This window comes from Solea senegalensis, linkage group LG1 (assembly GCF_019176455.1).
Source record: "Solea senegalensis isolate Sse05_10M linkage group LG1, IFAPA_SoseM_1, whole genome shotgun sequence".
Classification (NCBI taxonomy): Eukaryota; Metazoa; Chordata; class Actinopteri; order Pleuronectiformes; family Soleidae; genus Solea; species Solea senegalensis.
Genome location: NC_058021.1, coordinates 10460127 through 10479023, shown reverse-complemented (window position 1 = coordinate 10479023; position 18897 = coordinate 10460127). Strand labels below are relative to the sequence as shown.

Here is an 18897-nt window from a genome sequence, read left to right as displayed (position 1 = left end):
ATAGTACGTCGTCCAAAATCACTCCAAAAAGTCATAGTATAGTATGTCGCCCAAAATGAGACAAAAAAGTCATAGTATAGTATGTCGTCCAAAATTAGACAAATAGTCTCCTTCTTTTTTTTACGTGCCCACCAGTGACTCAACTCAGGGGGGACAATTTTTCCAAAATACTACCCCTATTCTAGTATTACATAGCTACAGTAAATGCAAATTGGTGAAGTACTGTTGGAAGTTGCAGGGCCCTGTGATGGACTGGCAACCTCTCCAGGCTTGTCCAGTCTGCTGGGATTAGCACTCGCAATCCTCATGTGGAGGATAAAGCATTAGAAGCTGGACTTGTGTTTAACTAAAAGAAAAATATGATGAGACCCAATGTTCATATCTAATGTAACGCATTGAAAGTACCTTTTTTCAAATATAGTTTATGCGGCGTAAGAGGTTTCAAACCAATGAAGCTCTGCAATCAACTAAATCTCACTGTTGAATTGTAAGTGGAAAAAAATCATCTTCTTCGTTTAAAATATAAAACAATATTTGAAGTCGCAGTATCGGTTTAATGTTTCCAGCTTTTCTTTTCTTTTGCAGTTGAACAAGTTAGGGCTTGTATCTTCAGTGCGTCAGAGCTTTCACTCACACATGACCAAATTTGGGCGGAGGATGCTCGGAAGTCTGTGGTAAAAAGTCTTGGGATCTCCTTCCTTCCCCTTTTCTAACCCGTGCACTGATCATGATGTCAACACCAGAAATAAACCAGAGAAAGATGACACGTTGGTCAGCGTGATGAGGACATGATACAGCTTTAAGTTTAAGGGGTTAATGCATATAATCATATAGATATCAAATATCTGATGGTTGTTACACTCAAAAACAGCTCTCAATTCACCTTAAACAGAAAAACGATCATCCAGACAAAAACTCCCACAGTGCACAGGTTCATTTCAATCATAAATAATAACGAAAGTAAAACGAATCACTTTTGTGTACTTTCACCAGTCAGCACTTTCAATGTCATGATGCAATTGCAATTCCAACAAACGGGAATGATGAGCTACAGTTTCCATCTTTATCCCACCCTGACACACACACACTGTTGAAAACTTGAAGAGACATCCTGTTGTCTTGGTCTTTGGTTCCTCTTTTTCTGGTATAAAACATGGGGGTGAAGTCTGAGGAGATCAGTCGTCTCCATCTGCCTCTTCTGTATTAAACATCTGGATCATCTCACGCACTGACCATGCAGCTGTGCATCAGAAGACTCGCATGCCTGGCCGTCCTTGTTGGGATTCTGGCAGCACAAACAACGTTGTCTGGTAAGTTGACAGTTAAGAGTTTGTGGACTGCATCACATTGTCACTGTTTAAGAACCTGTACGTTAACGTATACCTTTGAAATGCAGTCTCATAACAGCATGTTCTTTGTTGTTTCCTTAAAAAAGTTCCAATAAAGGTAACCAATTGCTGCACTAAGGTCAGCACTATGAACGTCACTGCTCAAATCATCGGCTACAAGATCCAGAGGAAGAATCTGCCCTGTGTCCGTGCAGTCATGTAAGAACCACCTCTGCTGTTGTGACTTATGATCACAGTCTGCATGAATGCAGCGGGATTTTGTCAAAACTGGACTGGAGGTTGTGACTAAACGTTTCTTTTTCTTCATCTCCTGCAGATTTCAGACGACGGACGGAGAAGTCTGCAGCCACTGGAGAGAGGACTGGGTTTTTGAGAAGATCAAGCAGCTAGAGTGAGTCAAATGAATTCCAGTAGTGTTTTACTGTCATGTAAACATGTTGATATATGTCCTGTGAACATGTCAGACTGTTCTATTTAACTGTTATCTGTTGTTTGTGTGTTTTACAGGCAGATCCGCAGAGCAAACAGGATTACGCCTGCCACTACAACCTCCAGCTCCTAGAAAGCACTTGTCGCCATCATAAACACTTATATTCAGTTAATTTAACATATCTTAATGCCCCCTCCAATGCTATTTTGCCATATTTAATATTTATCATTATTAGCTCTATTTATTTGTTATGCCATCTCCTTTATAATCTGTAACCAGTTGTTGAGTTAACATGAGACAAGATTACAGATGCAAAAAAATGTCCATAATGTGCACTTTAAACAAAATAAAATGTTGTTTTCATTAACCGTCCCTGTTGTTTATTGATTGTTCATAAATGTCACATGACCATAAACATCTCTTAATGTAGAAGACAGAGGCACAGGTCAACTCTGCCATCTGGTGGAGACTTGACGTCACTGCAGAGTGGCTTCTTTATAAGAATTCTGTCACCATCTGGGGCACCACCTACTTGGGGTGAAATCGCACGGCCTCCGTGTCAGTTCTGTCGTGCTTTTTGCACTTCCTTTCTCCAAGCAGGGTAGGAGTAGACTCAGTGTGAACGGGTTTTCCCCTTCTGAAGTCAGTGTACCTCTTGAATTGTTCAATAGGAGACATGACACATTTCAGTGACACAGTGTTGTAGTTTAAACAAATCTGGACAACAGCGACGCAGTTCCATTAAGTACATTTATTTGCATATGAGAATTCTTGTATACTGTATTCTACAGATATTATATAGAGGCAAGTGAAAGTTTTCAGAGATATCACCAACAGTTTTGCATGTCTTTTCCCTAATATTGACTCTCTGTGCTGTCAAAGAGTCTTTCTGCAGCACTTGCAGGAGATCCACTTCCATCATTGAATGAAGGATTTTCTCTTTTCTTCATCGGAGTTTCGACTGTAGCGGAGTCGGCCTTGGACATCTTCTTCAGTTTGGAGCTGTAGAATAAAAAAATATATATACTTATAAATCCTCTTCACGCACCCTTGATTTGGAAAGCTCTACGTAAGCTAAAGTAGTTCATACTTGAAAGTGGAAAGGCGTCTCTTACCTGAGTAATTCCAGCGTTTTCCTCACCCACTCATCCCTCTGAGTCGCGCATACCTCATTGTTCTTCACTGTGTAGAAACTACAACAAAGACAATAAAGATGTATTTCATTCTCCACTGACGTGCTTTATTCTCTAATTTCAATACGGACACTATTTTTGTTAACCTATTGTGAAGATGATTTGAGACAATCTGCAAATCTAAGGTTGTGTAATAAAATGCAGCCTGACAGAAACTTTCAATGAAAGATGATGATTTGGCATGTGGAATATGTGATGATGGTACGTGGCAATAATACACACGTTGCTTTTTAAAGTTTTTGACAGCTTAAATATTTCATTAGACTTAAAAAAAAATACATTTCTTTATTGAGTTATGTGGCACCAAATCGTCCTGACAGAATGCCATATTATGTCACATTATGCAAACACAACATTGGTACAACTTCCCACAAGCCCTTTAACATTTTTTTTTTAATTAAATAATAATGAAATGAAATGTCAAGTGAATATAATTTGGAATAAATGCAGACGGTGCAGTGTCTTCGTTATGAGTGTTTGCAGAGCTGGGAAATGTTATTAAGTCTTACATGATCGCCTCCATGTGACAGTTTTCCTTCATGGTTTGTTCTCTGAAGCCCTTGATGCGCTGGAAAGGCACCGGCTTTCTGTTGTATCTCGTACAACATGCTCTGCTCATTTGGGAACCTGCGACACACAAACACACACACACACACACGACACATTGTTATTGATCAGTTCAACTCATTACGGCGCAAAGTTGAACCGAGAGCGGTTAAATGTCACTAAGTGAACTTACAGGTAGCTGGAGCTGGACTGAGTGGGCCCAGGATGAAGAAGAGGACAAAGGTCGTCACGGCGATCATGCCTCCTGGAGCCATGTTGACAGCGTGGTTTACGGCATAACGGCATAGACGCTATATATACACTATCCAGTACACGTGTTTTAAAACCTGTGGCTTCTAAATTGAGGACAGGAAACCCACGATGACATCAAAGTTGCAGACTTTGCACTTTGATTACAAATTAAGGATATAACTTTCCACCGTAAAACATTGAGATTGTTTGTGGGGAAGCAAAAGTGTGGCACTAACTAAAGTTCACGTATTCTCCCGGGGCTTTTATCTATATTTATGCTTTTCAGGTTAATAACCGTACAGTGACGTTCTCCATGTACAGCAGATTCTAAGTGTGACACCATCTTAATTTGGATTCCTCCGCAGCTGCTTTTGTATTGTTGCTGCGGATTTAGCTCTCACATATTCCAGCATAACTGGCTTAGGTGAAATCTGTCTTGTGTGGGGGTCGTCAAAATCCAACGTGATGTCCACTGCCGTGATTTGAAATTGTAGCTTGAAGCTGTATTCAGGGGTGTTTTACATAATCAGCAGTCTTGAGATTGTTTTGTGGTGAGGACTGATGGAGTACGAGAGGCTTGTCAAAAACCCCTTGCTTGTTAGCATGACCTACTTAAGCTGCAGAAAGCTGACAACTCCAAATGTTACACAGCTGACCTAGATAGGTAGAACATCTTAAGTAGTAAATGCTCCATAAAGGCAGCGTATGTCTTAAAACAGCACCAGCAGTGAATGGTCCGTTTTTTAAAGACTAAATACTGTGAACGCTTCCGACACATTCATGAATGAACGCACGACGTACAATTACTCCGGGTCCTCACCTACACTGTGTACGCGACTTAACTGCGTCTTTCTATTTTGCACTCACTGTGGAGTGACACTCGACTAATCCATCCCTGAAGGGCAAATATGATTTCCCCTTCCCGGGGAAACTGGCCAGCGACAGATGCAGATTCAGAGTCTTGCTCAAGGACATTCTGAGATACAGACGCTTGTCATCATAGTGTGGACTCAGCTGGCGTCAGGGCCGAAAGAGTAATTATGGTTTATTTAGTACGAGGCGCACGGCGCTTCACGAATAGGTCGGTTTATTGAATAACACCAAAAACATGGACGTGCGCGCGCAGACCTCAGGTGACGCTCGAGCGTGTGTGGCCTCAGTGCAAGTGAAAGTGCTTTCATCGCCTACATGCTGCTTGAAATGTCACCTCAACTCCCATAATCGTCAGAATATTAAAAGAGCCCTCTTTCTAATACTCCTACTAGATTTTTTAATCATTATTTGCAAAAGTGACCAGGGTGTGTGGAGACAAAAAGACAGAACAACATGTTACATACATTTAACAAAGCAAATGATAACGGCAGTAAAATATCATTGTTAAGTCGAGTTTTCAAAACTTTAAGTTTGACAGAATTGTATCTGGTTGTTGGACGACGTCTAATGGTATGTATTATTAGGGTATTGGGCTGTTTTTTAAATGCTACTGTATTCAAGAGAGGTTTCCGAGCAGACACACACACACACACACACACACATAGACGAGGAGGTGGGAATGTTGTGGTCTGTGATTCATGATAAGACACTTGTGATGGTTTTGGACCGGGGAGGGGAAGACCCACATGGCATGAAAGTGACTGTCTGTTGTATTTAATGTGCAGTGAGTGTGTACATGTATCATGATCTAAGAGTTTCATTCTATAAAGGTTGTGCTGTGTACGGTAGCTATTTATTGACCTTCTGAATATGTTATCACAGATACTTGATAGGTATTTTTTTCCCATTCAAAGACTGGATGTGGAAGGTAATTGTGTCTTTAATCTATGTCTATATATAAAAATTGTGTTATGATAAGAGTGCAGCTTTCCCTTGCTGTTACTGTATGAATATTATATTTCTATTTGACTATTTATTTCATTTATAGTTTATTTGGAAGGGAGAGTGCATGTTAATGGCATTTTCAAGATGTAAGATATGTAAACACACACACACACCCATGCAGTACATCCATGCACATACAGTATTTCATATGGTAAGAATGAGTTATGGTCAAATAAATGTCCTAGATGTGTGATTTTTCTATGAGGTGAATGATAAGGGTTTATTTTCAAGGTTGTTCCATATCGGTCGGTGTGTTTATTTGGAGATATCCTGTGATTTGAATGGATTTCCACCAAACTGTCAGAGTCATTGCTCTGAATGGATTTTTAAAGCAATTCTAATGGACTCATGAGAAACAGGAGGTCAGATCTTGGCAGGCGTACTTTTCTATGTCCAACATATGGTCTCTGAAGGTTTAAAAAGTGTCCGTGTAGATATTAAGCTACATGTCAGTGATGTTTTTGGTCTGTGGAAACACAATCCAAAATTAGTTTCGACTCTTCTGAGTTCTGACATCTCGTGAGAGCTTGAGATCCTCACTCATTATGTTCTTGGTATGACTCAAGCAACTTATGCCGTCCTTGAGAAATCCTGTCCTCCCACATTTCAGTCCGGCCCACACATCTCAGTTCAACACATCACGTCGCACGAGCTCACGCCACATTTCACATGATGTCTGCCGTGTAGACACTGGCCCCCGATGGATGCCAAGCAAGATGAACGGATGTCAGCAACGTGGATATTTATCACACATGGATTGCGATCCATATTTAAATTTGCAAATCAGATTGTTCTTTTATGTAACACGTTTTACAGTAAGTGCATGCATTTAAACATTTTCACACAACAGAGGATATACAGTAGGGACATGACGTACATAAACACACACAGCAAACAAAATGTTTTCACAACATCAGATGCAGGCTTCTATAATTTATTGCATGTATTGATAAAGATAAAGTGACCTCACATTCTTTAACCATTGTCCTGTACACTCTTACTTTAAACTTTTCAAACTATTTCAATCAGTTATTCTTTTTGGAGCTCAAACAATTTGTCAATGAACCATTTAGCGCATCAAAAAATAAATCTGAGATTATTTTGAGAATCGATTTATTGTTAAAATCAAACCATGGCAACAATTCTGTGTCAGTATCTCAAACAAAAATATTGTTTTCTGTATTAAATTGAATGGAAAATAAATAGCACATTAATAGCAGCCATTAATTGGTCCAAAGAATGACAGTCGACAAATATGTGAAGTAAAGAGAACACACTTTGTTTATTTAGCAAACTGCTAACACAACACTGAAAAAACATCTATCAACTTGCTTGGCTGATCTATCCCCATTTAAGTCCAGTGCTCACATCCATTTCAGCCGCTATATGCTATAAGTTCATCTATGCTGCAGCTTTGGTCAGCGTGCTGGGCCCTGACTGTGTGTAGAGATATTTTACCAAAAGACGCTGTAAAATCAAAACAATGAGCTGAAAGGTAGTTTGTCAGAGGTGCTATTATTAAAAGTAGCATAAACCTAAGTTAAATACCTTATTAGAATAATTATACGATTCCTGTACAACAAAATCCGCACAACTGCCACTCAAATTTGATCAGAACTTCACAGATGATCTCGATGATCAGAAGACAAACACGTATTCAAATAACATTTCAGTATTTAGCTGCTCTACTGGCAGCTGCAACATTTCGGTCACTGTGTTTGAGTGGGTGTTTTTCTCTTCCTGCCTTTTCTCTCCACACACACCCCCCCCACCCCCCGCCCCCCCTTTCAGGACTCAAACTGATGGAGAGAGAGGGCAAGAAAGGAGGAAAGAGAAGGGGAGATGAGGGAGGGTGAGGGTAAAGAGAGAGGGTCGCCATTGAGTTGTCCACCCACACAAGGACCCCTCTGGTCACCTGCGTGGGTTTGGTCAGAAAAGAAAGGCAAGAACACACACACACACACACACACACACATTTACAAAGAAAACGAAAACACGACAGCCTGAACCCTGAATGTAAAATGCAGCAAAGGAGCTTGGAATAAAAGTTTTTTTTTTATTCAATTAGCATGAAACTTCCTCAAACTACAAAAAAGGGTATTGTCAGTCTGTTAAAAGTACTTCACAGCCGTCAGTGAAGAGTCTCGGCAGCGAGGGAGTCAGCGCGGAGATGAGAAAGCTCTTTGAGCATTTGGCTGTAGCATGTTCTTTGGAATAAAGCGTAGTTTGTCATAATTAGCATTATTCCAGACTGTCAGACCCGTGAGGCGCAGAAAACAATGCGCTCTTCAATATTTTATTAAGGAGCTATGGTAAATTACTTGATGTGCAATTATGTGAGGCTGGCAGATTCTGTCTTCACCATCTCCTCCTACATCCCATCTGCCCCATGTGTCCTGAGTGTGGGTGACTGAAGCTGGGGATGAGGAATTTATTGTGGAAGAATTATAAGAAAACTTGTGATGTAACAGTCAAAGTTGCACTTGTGCTGTAACACCCTTGTCTCTGCCAACAGACCAAATAGCAAAAGATAAAAGAGGGGAAAGTATAGAATGGAAAAAAAAAGCCCTGTGACACCGGGAAGAGCCCAGAGGTATTTTATTCTAGCAGAGCCGGTCGACCTCCTGGTCGAGAAGACCCTGGAGAATACAGTGAGGAGGTGAGGAGAACACAGGGGGGTAGAGCAGCGGTAGAAAGAGTAGTATTTTTAGGGTGGTCTGTTATCTGTGGAGATGGGGCTTGTGGTATCACAGCCAGGTCACATCGCTGAGAGGGAAACAGTCTGGGCTGTCTGCCGCGATGGAAGATAAGGAGGAACAGAACAATGAGTTCTCCCTGTCTCTCTCTCTGTCTCTGTCTCTGTCTGTCTCTCTCCTCGCCTCTGTGGAACACACAGACTCAGAAACTTTGTAACCACATCCACAGGAAGACGCACAGCAACTTCACACTCACACATCCTCCCACAGACACTCAGACATGTTAAAGGTACGTTATGCAAGAAATGCATTGAATGAAGTCATTAAATGATGAGGAAAGTAAGCGTTAGACTGAAATGCTGGCCTCGCTAACAATGGTGCAGGCGGTATATATTCACAATTTAAATTTCCAATTTGCAGCCTCGCGAAATCTGTTTATGTTTTGGTCTGTTGCGCCACCCACCCAGTAACGCACCTCGTAGCACTTCACGTTGCCAGCAGAATTACTCAAACACCGCGAGCCGCAGCTACGAGTGGGAAATGCCTAATGTTACCAACCCTAAAAGAGTTCACTGCCCCTTTAAAAAAAAACCCTCTAGACCAGAGGCGATGAAGAACAAGGGTTGGCATTGGAGATGTTTGAAAACTGAGGTTCAGCCAACGTTAACTAAACCCTTCTCTCTCTGTCTCTCCCTCTATTACAATATTGTTCATCATGTTATAATCCTCCTCTGCTGTGACTCACTGCCATGTGAAAATGAACCAAACCGATGATAGTACTGTTATGTATGGGTATGTGTGTGAACACAGTTTGTGTCTTTCGGAAACTACCTGGCAATTCAAGAGCCTTGATTCTGGTGAGGATCTGGACTGTACTACCCCCTCGAGATCATTATATTGCACATACAGCACCTTTAAAATCCAGTTGAGAATGGACTCTCAGAGCTCCATGGGCGACCTGAGAGAGTTTGTTGGCTCCGGTGACTAACAGACAAAACCAAACAATATCATAAAATCTACACTCAGCTGTTTGTTTTTTCCCTCTCTCCATTGTAGCCCTCTGGAGGTGTAAATGCCAGCAGAACAGATGGATGGAGAGAACATCTCATCACTCCAACACAATGTTTATGCAGTTACTCGCCCCACAAACACACATACACACTCCGGACTGAGACGTTGATGGAAATCTCTTCAGTCATCAAAGTGACATGAATGGTGCACACACACACACACTTGCAGAGTTTTTGATGAAACCCCCTCTGTTCGCTTCTTCCTTTGTTTATACTGAGCACATGCATGCGTAAATACGGACTCACATCCACACGCGAACGTACACACGAATTGAGTAATTTGCCAGACTAGCAGCTGTTACGGAGAGAACTGGGTCCAAGCGAAAGTGCTTCTGACATGCTAATGACGCTTTGTCGACCCGAGGAGTTCAGCCACACACACACACACTGTGCACATTTAGCAAATATGGCTGTTATCTGTCACACAACCTGGAGAATATCAGTCAAGTTGTATGAATATTAAGTGGTCTGAGCTCTCAGCATGTTGTAAGCACTTCATGCAGGACTGCAAGCCAAATGAAACCCTAACTCTCTCCAGGAATATTTTAGCAACGCTTTGAGGGAAGATCCTTTTTCAACACCCAACACCCCACTCCACACACTCACACAACCATCACCCACACAATCCGATCCTCACTGGCAATGTGCTGCTCCTCATCTCTCTTCTCTGCTTCTTTTGTTCCTCTCTCTCAGCCACCCACACACCTACCGTCCCTCGGGCTTTTCTCTTTACACTCTCGCACACATGCACACTTTTGCATTTGGCTACTTTGTATTTACTTTGCTTTATTTCTCCCCGTGCTTCTCATGTTGCTGCTCACGGTTAGAATGTTAGATCGAGATGACGCGCCTGACAGAATGCAGGTTCACGTTTATGCAAATATTAACAGACAATACACGCAGGGCCTATATTTAGTCCTTTACAACACAGATGTGTGGGCAGTAGCCACCTGGTACCCAAACATTATCAAAAAAAATAAGTGTGTGTGTCTGTGTGTAGGTGTGTAGGGCTGAGGGCCAAACTTAAAGCTGGGGTTTGAAGCTGGGGGCCCGTGGTGGAAACCTCCTCAAGAGAGCCGGGAATCCCAGGGGAGAGTGGGAAAAACATCTCGACCATCATCAATCAAAACTTCTCTGACACAAATGGCCAGAAACAACGGACCGCTCTCTATCCATGTCACTGTGTAACCCCTGCCCCTCAGCCATGTCCCACCCACCTGTGCCACTGCCTCATAGGCCCTTGCTCTACGGAACAGGACGCGATTGGCCCATCGGTCCCTGGGCGAAATCGTGATCCCCTCTCGGCTAATTGGGTCTTTGTGATTGCGCAGTCTGTCGTGGCGCCGGGGGAGAATGAAATGTGAAAACCGTATTATGGTGGAGGGGGGAGGGAAGAGTGGCAGGTCGATGCAGGGAGATCGTTTTTTGGCGTTTCAAAGTGCCAGATGCTCTTCCTGGGTCCATTATGATGCCTTACAGGGGATCGAGATGGTTTCGGCATAGCAACTGCGAAGACACAAAGCGAGATGGAGACGGGCCCGAGACGGAGAACGTACACGTGCAAATGCAGGCACGCACATACACACACATGCTTACCCATTCAGGCCCCTGCTTCAAAAAAAAAACAACCTTGCAATGTTGGCCTCTTTGAACAAAGGTCATCAGAAGCTAAACATAAACCAAAGAAAGTGGAGCACAACTCTGTTTCCGCTTGTGTGGTTAAAATGTACATGAGATAGGGAGAACCCCACTGCATCAGTGGAATATTCTTCAAGCTGCGCCTCCATCGAGAGTGATTGTTCAGCTGAGTCTTTGAGAGAGGCAGCGTGTAGGAGGACGGGTCATGAGCCTGCTCTTTGTTCACTCCAACACGCTTGTGCACAGTTCTGCACCTTCTCGTGCCTTTACACGGTTTGTAGGTAAAAAAACAAAACAAATATTGAAAACTGTTTCTTGACAGATTGTGGGGGGGAATACTGAATCCTCTTATCCCCAAGCTTAAGATATACAACAGACTGTAATGAAATATGACTGACTTTCCTCTGCCTCCCCCAACAAGCACCAACAGATGGCGCTGTAGCCACGCGCCTCAGTGTAGACGCTCCCCTGTATAAAGAGCACCCAAAACAACCGCCTCAGGTGCTATGAAGACATCCACATTCGAGGCAAATATGACATGTGCAGGTTTTGAAATCATGTAATTGTGACTGTGATCATGTTTGTGACCCCATGCCTGGTGGGCATCATAGCAACGTGTCATTTTTGGGACACTTTTAGTGTATCCTGTGTTTTTTTTTTTTACTTTGGTTTTAAATATAAGTCTAGTGAACGAAAGTAAGTTTGTTGAGATAATGGAGTCTCTCTGTGAAATCAAGGAAAAATCACATTATTTGATCAACTTAAACTTACTACAATCGACTTGTATGTTTCTATTTCTCAGTGGTTTGATATAAAGAGCCTACACAAGGTCAAAGTCCATCAAATTAGCAGTAAAAAAACATGCATTTTCGTGATGATATAATTCTAGAGATGCAGACATGGATCACATCACTGTGTGTCACTTGACTCATGCCATTTTAATTACCATTAGGGGAAGCATCTGAGTGGAAGAGACCGCCCCACGATCCGCTGCTGCTGCATCCAACACGCTCTCACACTTACTTTCATTCACACACACTTTTCCCACCGGGATGGAGCCACTTCATCCACCGCGCAGAGCCAAAGCGGAACACACGCGTTTCCACGGCGCTACACACATGGCTGCAACTGTATGGCGATTATTTTACACATTCACCTGGATAATAACGCTCGGCTCAAGCTCGAGGACGAGGATCTATCCAACAAACGAAGGTGGGTGAGGACGGAGTGGGTCTTATGAGCGGAGCGACGCGCTCGGATCGTTCCGCCCGTGGAAGCTGAGGGAGACGCCGCGGCGTGCGCTCCGTGCGCGTCCTGGGATGAGAGAGCGCGAGAAGGGCTCAAATTCATGACTAAACTCAAACATGACAAAAAAGTTGTCTTTTATTGTGCGAGTTAGGGGACTAGTAGTTATGTCTCTGTGACTGCGATGTCGTTGCTTTTGTTAATGGGATTATGCAGAGTGAGCAACCATGAACGCCACTCATCACTACAAATCAATTTTAGACAAACCTGATATTCTAATTGTTGCCAGGGTCATTATTCTATTGGTAGATAACGGTGAGGCGTGGTTAAAGCTTTCAGGTGGAAAATAAACAAATACACAAACAAAACAAAAACCTTGTTCATCACTGCTAAACATGTTTGTTGGAATACTGTATGTTTTTTCCCCTGAAACCAACTGTGTGTATGTGTGTGTGTGCATGCATTTTAGTGACCCTGTTGGATACCAGGACCGCACCAGGAGAGCTGAAATGGGCAGCCAGCCCTTCAGAGGGAGGGGTGAGTGATATCCATATATATTTCTTTATAGATAAGCTATTTAAAGACTGTTTTCTCTTTGGAAAACTCTATCTATCTCTATCACTCTCTATCACTCTCTCTCTCTCTCTCTCTCTCTCTCTCGCACACAAACTTTAAATAATCATCCCACAGATTTTGAAATGTGCTGTTGTTCACCAAGCCTAAGTGCTAATATGAAAGTGCTGGCGTTGTGTTTGGCACATGAAAAGGCAGAAACCAGCTTGGTGGTGGGTGTCAGTTTTAAGGGATTTTTACTACTATACCTTTGCCAGAATGAATCCTGGAAATATCCGTTTAATGTAATCTCCTCTCGCCCGGCCTATCTATAGGTCCTCTCATCATGTCCTTCTTTCTTTCTTTTTTTTCTCCCCCATTTGCTTAGTGTCTCCCTCACCTCTTTGTTGGTTTAAGAGTTATTGGTGAACTTGACTTGTGTTTCTGCACTCACCATGGTCTCATTCTCTCACAAGCTGCTTGATTGACAGGGTCCTGGTCTGCACGCACTGAGCTTTTGATTACACCACCCCCCCTCCCCCCCATCCTCCTTCCACATCCTTTAGCGACAAACACATACACACAAAACCCAATTTCTCTATGGTTGGGGCGAGGGCAAAGCATTTTTCCCCCTCTGACAGCTGGGATTTCTGTCAAGTGACAAAACACTTGATATAGGACAAGACAAGGAGACATCATACCACACGACAGTGTTCATACAGTTCAATAAACATGTAAAGAAAAACGCCCACTACATAAGGAAAACACAGTTTTCTCACATAGACATAAAGAATACAGATGCAGCGACGAGCTGGACTGTTGATATTTACTGTATATCAGCCAAAAGTGTTACATGTATTAAACATTCCGCACGACTAGCAGTAGTGAAAATGAAATATAGGCAGTACTGTGCAAACGTCTCTGGCCCCCACTAGCTTTGTTGTTGGCCATGTGGATGCAAGATGATGATTTGATGTTGGTCAAATTCTGTCATTTTAACTTGCGTGTGACATGAATGTAATGCTCAAAGAAGGCCTAGAGTAACCCTGGCATAAGAGTCCTTTTGTTTACAGTGGCCATTTTAGGAAATAGTAAGACAAACACAGGTGTTACCAATTAAATTAATTAGGGTTCCACTCTAGGTTTAAGAGGTCCTGCTATTGGTCCTGCCTGCACTCCACACTTGAGCCTGCAGAAGCAGGTTTTTTTTCTTAAAGTTAATAGAAAATAAAGAGTATTGAGTTTGAGAAATAACTCTCTATGGTAACAATAGCATCGCTGAAACAATAAAAGATAATGGCTTTTGCACAAATGTGTCAGTTCATGGTATTCAGAGGGCACACTTTAGTGCACTTTCAACAATCAACCTCATTGTAGATGCATCATAAATAATATAAGGAAAAAAATAAAAATGGATTATGTAATGAAATTAATTGGCAAATTTGCATGAAAAAGTCCATAAAAAATGTAGTGCCAGCATACACATCAATATCATTATATCAATATATCTGTGATTAAAAGAAACTCCAGCCAGTAAGAGTGTGACGTATTGACAGGGCCTCATTGGACACACACACATACACACGCACACACACACAGTGTCAGGCGCACACACCCTTCTCTTTTTCTATCTTTCGACATGGTGCATTCTGTATGTATGAGGCTCACACTTGTGGTGAAAAGAGTGAGCGTGTTGTTATTCAGTGGCAATAAAAAGCTTGTTTGCAGTTGGGTGGATCAGCGGTCATTTGAAGGGTCGCGGTACAAGGCAAATAGTTGACTCTATTGAGATTGATGGTTCTGTGAAGGTTGAGCCTGTTTCACTTTTATGAAAACCTTGGGAGCTGCAACAAATCTGAGCCACTGTTTATGGCAGAGTATTGGTGCAGATATGGAGGTTTGTCTGACAGCAGTGAGTTAAAGGATGCATGTGAAATGTACCATAGCTTGTTTTAATCCATCTATGATATCAAACATTGAATTAAAGAACACTTCAGACTACCGATCTACTGATCATTTGCATTTGAATGGTGGTGATTAGGTTGGGTCAAACTGAGGTCACTAATTTGTTGTGCAAGAGTGGTATTCTTTTTTTTATTTAGACTTTAACCATGTTATAATCACCACTGGTAACTTGTGCTCCAGTTAGCTTTAGTTCAATTTACCTCTCTGCTGGTGCGTTCAGAAACTCTGAACGTGTCAGCAGGTTTTAAAGTGACAAGATGCTCCCATCGTCACACTCATATTACTTTCACAATATTTGTGTGTGGTTTCATTTTCGTGGCTACTTGGCAGCTGGTTACAAGGAGCAGTTGTGAAAAAACAGTCGTACCAAATGACAGTTTCACAACAGTTTGTTTAAAGTTGAGTGAAGTCTCTGATGCAGCAACCGTTCCGGGGATGTTTTCCTACGATTAATATGCACTAAAACCAGTGGATTCCAGGAACACGTGAATCAAATAATTATTGGAGCGTGATGTAGTCATTACATGCCCTCACAACTGTAGGTATTAATAGAATTATGTGTGTGTGTGTGTGTGTGTGTTCATTTTCAGTGGGAAGAAGTGAGTATTATGGACGAGAAGAACATCCCCATCAGAACATACCAGGTGTGTAACGTCCTGGAACCCAATCAAAACAACTGGCTCAGGACAGACTGGATCCCTCGGTCCGGTGCACAGCGGGTTTATGTCGAAGTCAAGTTCACACTCAGAGACTGTAACAGCCTACCAGGTGTCACCGGCACGTGCAAGGTACAGGAAACGATGCTCACAATGTGTTTTTACCAGGGACTAATTGTTATTAAATGTTCTGGACGCAGTAAGGAGTTTGAATAATACTTGTAACAGGGATTTATTTTTAAAGACTTGACTCATCACCATGTTCAGAGAAAAGATGAGCACTGACGATGATTAATGTACTGACACTTCAGTCTTTGTTTGTTTGTTCTTCTTGTCCCTCTATCTCTTTTGTCTCGTAGGAGACATTCAATCTGTACTACCACGAGTCAAACGAAGACAGGGACAGCTACATCAAAGAGAGCAACTTCATTAAGGTGGACACTGTGGCGGCAGATGAGAGCTTCACCCAGGTAACGCTAATCAACTGCGTCAGGTAGTAAGTTATTTATCCTCCCCTCTCCAGTCACTTTAATTTGCCCTTATCTTGAAAGTAAAAATCCATGGCACTAAGCTATAATTTCTTAATTTTTTATGCAAGCATTTTTGATCTCGCACATCAATTTTGCCTTCTCAGGAATTTTGTCAGGACACTTTTGTCCTTTATTATATTTACGTCTGATTTAAGCATCGCAGGCATCCAAGCTTTCTCCACCTTTGCAATCAATAGAAGTTAATCTGGCTGAGGGCCAAATGCTGAAAAAGTGAAGATAGGCCACTTTAGGTTAAACAAGCACATTGATGTAATAGGAGCTGACACAGTTTATTGCACATTTCATTAATCTCACCCCCTCCTCTTTCTTTTCAGGTGGATGTTGGAGACCGCATCATGAAACTGAACACAGAGGTGCGAGATGTAAAGGTCATGACTCGGAAGGGCTTCTACTTGGCCTTTCAGGATGTTGGTGCCTGCATCGCTTTAGTTTCTGTCAGGGTTTTCTACAAAACTTGCCCTCTCACCATTCGTAACCTGGCAACTTTTCCCGACACTGTTACCGGGGCGGATACATCCTCTTTAGTGGAAGTCAGAGGGTCGTGTGTCAACCAGTCAGAAGAACGAGAGGAGCCTAAGATGTACTGCGGTGCTGATGGAGAGTGGTTAGTTCCTATCGGTGGATGCCTCTGCAACCCAGGATATGAAGAGAAGGGGGGCGCGTGTAAAGGTAAGCAATGCGACAGAATTAGTTCGCCATGATTTCCCGTGACTTGTTGTTTGTTTTTGTGACGGTGAAAATTGGATTCCTCTGTTCAGCTCTCTGCTACCTTGTGTCGCCACTCATTAGTGCCACGTCTCGATAAGAAACAGCCATTAGTGCTTATCCAAACAAACAATCCGCTAATGATGGAAAACAGACATTTGGTTTGTGTACTAATGAACACATGCCTGGTTATTCAATTCTGGTGGTTATTTTCTGTTAGGAAATGATGTCTTTAAGGGACATTCCAAAAGTTACCAGTTGGTATTGACAGATTTTGAAATTGTATCAGGATTTTGTCGAGTGCATGACAATTTCTTGGTAACACAAGACGTCATTGCCAATATAATCCGTTATAGTTCACTCAAGGGAGTTGGAATAGTTACTAGAAATAGTAGGAATACAATGTACTCTTGCCAAGATATAGTCTAGTATGACTTGTAGCCAGGATTTTCTTTCCTTAGCATAGCTTAGCTAAGAGGAAAGACTGAAAACACAAGGGATTGGTTTACCCCAACTCTGTTGAAAGGTAGAAAACTCCTATTAGCACATTAAAAGCCACCAGTTAACTCATCATATATTATAAATGCACTGCATGTTGCCTTCCAAACTCATTTAGGGGTACACAACACAACATAAAAGGTTAGCTCGCCAACACCAGTCAAAGCTAACACTGTTTCCTGTTTTTGTGCAAGGCAAAACTAGGGCTGTGCGGTGGCTAGAATCTGGCAGGACAAGACATAATAGTCTGTTATAAGAAAAGAAATGGTGTCTTAAAAATAACAGTGTTAGTTTCTTAAATGATATTCAGTTTTCTTTGTCTAGTGAGATCAGTGGAAGCAGGGGTAGAGCATTAAATGGACAACAGCCTTCTGCCAAATAGTGGTGCAGAGGTGCAAATACAACACCTGTCCACTGTCAAGAATATTTCTGTATTGATACAGTGCTTTTAAAAAAAATCAGTACAGTATTATGCCATGGACTATTGTGGTATTTTAGGGATTAGATATTTTACACCCTGAAGCTCAAGAGTCTTTTGATGAGAGCCTCATTATAAGGGAAATTTGTGAGGATGACATGGGTGATTTCTTCAGCTAATTCTTGCAGAAACCAAAGCAACATATTTCCAAAAGGGTTAAGCTATTACTTTGAATTATTCATTCATCACTGGTTGTAGCAGTAGCACTAACGGCTGTTAAATTAGTTGTAAAATAAGTTGAAGACAATGTCTCTTGACTATAGTCTGTCATGTAAGATTCTTTCTGTATATGTACATATGATATTTGTTCAGATTATCTTCTAAGTCCAGAGACAGGGTTTGAAGTCCTGCACTAATAGTCTTGTGGTAGAAACTCTCCGGTCTCAGTGTGAGGTGTTCTGACATGACAGCAGCCATCTGGACAGAAATCTCTTTCTGTAACGTAGCTTTACAGTCACAAATGTACAATCTGTTCACACCTTTCACCAACATACATGTGGTGTGGATGACGTGTAATGTTTGGAAGTGGCTGTTGTGAGTGTGTCTGTGGGGCGAACGGTGGACAACAGACTCGGTGGAGACACTTTTACAACTTCGCTCCCCCCATTCAGTCACACACACACACACACAGACAGAAAACATGTTCACTCACACAGACACATACGCAGATGGACAGAGACCAATAGAGGGAAGGGGGAGAGTGACTTGCTGATCCGCACCCTCAGTTTTATTTATGAGGCCTATCCCAGAGGGCTAATTGTATAACAAACAGACCCATAACTCAAGGAGAGAAGAAGAGGAATGGAGATTAAAAGAGAGCGATGCAGTTGTTGCCAGTTGGCGATAATGGGAGAAAAAAATAAAGTTTTCTCTTTACAACAGAAAAAGCAGCCGCCAAAATTCTAGACGTGACAAATGTTCTCTAAAACCTTCACCCTGCTCGCCCCGTTTGCTCCTACTGAAAAGGGGAGGAGGTTTGCGGGGAGGTCCCTGAGGCCTGAAAGATGTTCCTCTTCAACTAGATTTAGGAGAGACCCTTGACTCTGTTGAACCTCCAGCAGCTGCGAAGTGCCATCTATCTATATGCTGCTCTCTTCTTCGTCTCCCCACTCTCACTGCCTGTCAGGTTGTTGGCCGGGCTCAGCTGTCTCAGTGGAAATCCATCAAAGTCTGGATGAATACTGAATGCTGCTCA

At 42.2% G+C, this 18897-nt stretch overlaps 2 protein-coding genes across 2 annotated transcripts in view; one reads left to right on the top strand and one right to left on the bottom strand.

Annotated features, from left to right (window-relative positions):
* Positions 1-2515: 2515 nt before the first annotated feature.
* ccl20l (C-C motif chemokine 20-like) lies at positions 2516-3825 on the bottom strand. Its single transcript, XM_044036712.1, has 4 exons — positions 3712-3825; positions 3482-3599; positions 2895-2972; positions 2516-2781 (listed from the first exon to the last, which is right to left on the bottom strand). Exons 1-4 carry the CDS (start codon positions 3791-3793, stop codon positions 2634-2636), a joined length of 426 nt encoding a protein of 141 aa, XP_043892647.1. The 5' UTR covers positions 3794-3825; the 3' UTR covers positions 2516-2633.
* An 8249-nt stretch (positions 3826-12074) lies between these two features.
* Positions 12075-18897, top strand: part of LOC122779654 (ephrin type-A receptor 4-A-like) — a 23667-nt gene continuing 16844 nt past the window's right edge. Inside the window, exons 1-5 of the mRNA XM_044042220.1 lie at positions 12075-12264; positions 12767-12834; positions 15405-15602; positions 15830-15940; positions 16336-16690. Of these exons, the coding sequence (XP_043898155.1) occupies positions 12105-12264; positions 12767-12834; positions 15405-15602; positions 15830-15940; positions 16336-16690 (892 nt within the window). The 5' untranslated portion in view covers positions 12075-12104. The remainder of the gene's footprint in view (positions 12265-12766; positions 12835-15404; positions 15603-15829; positions 15941-16335; positions 16691-18897) is intronic.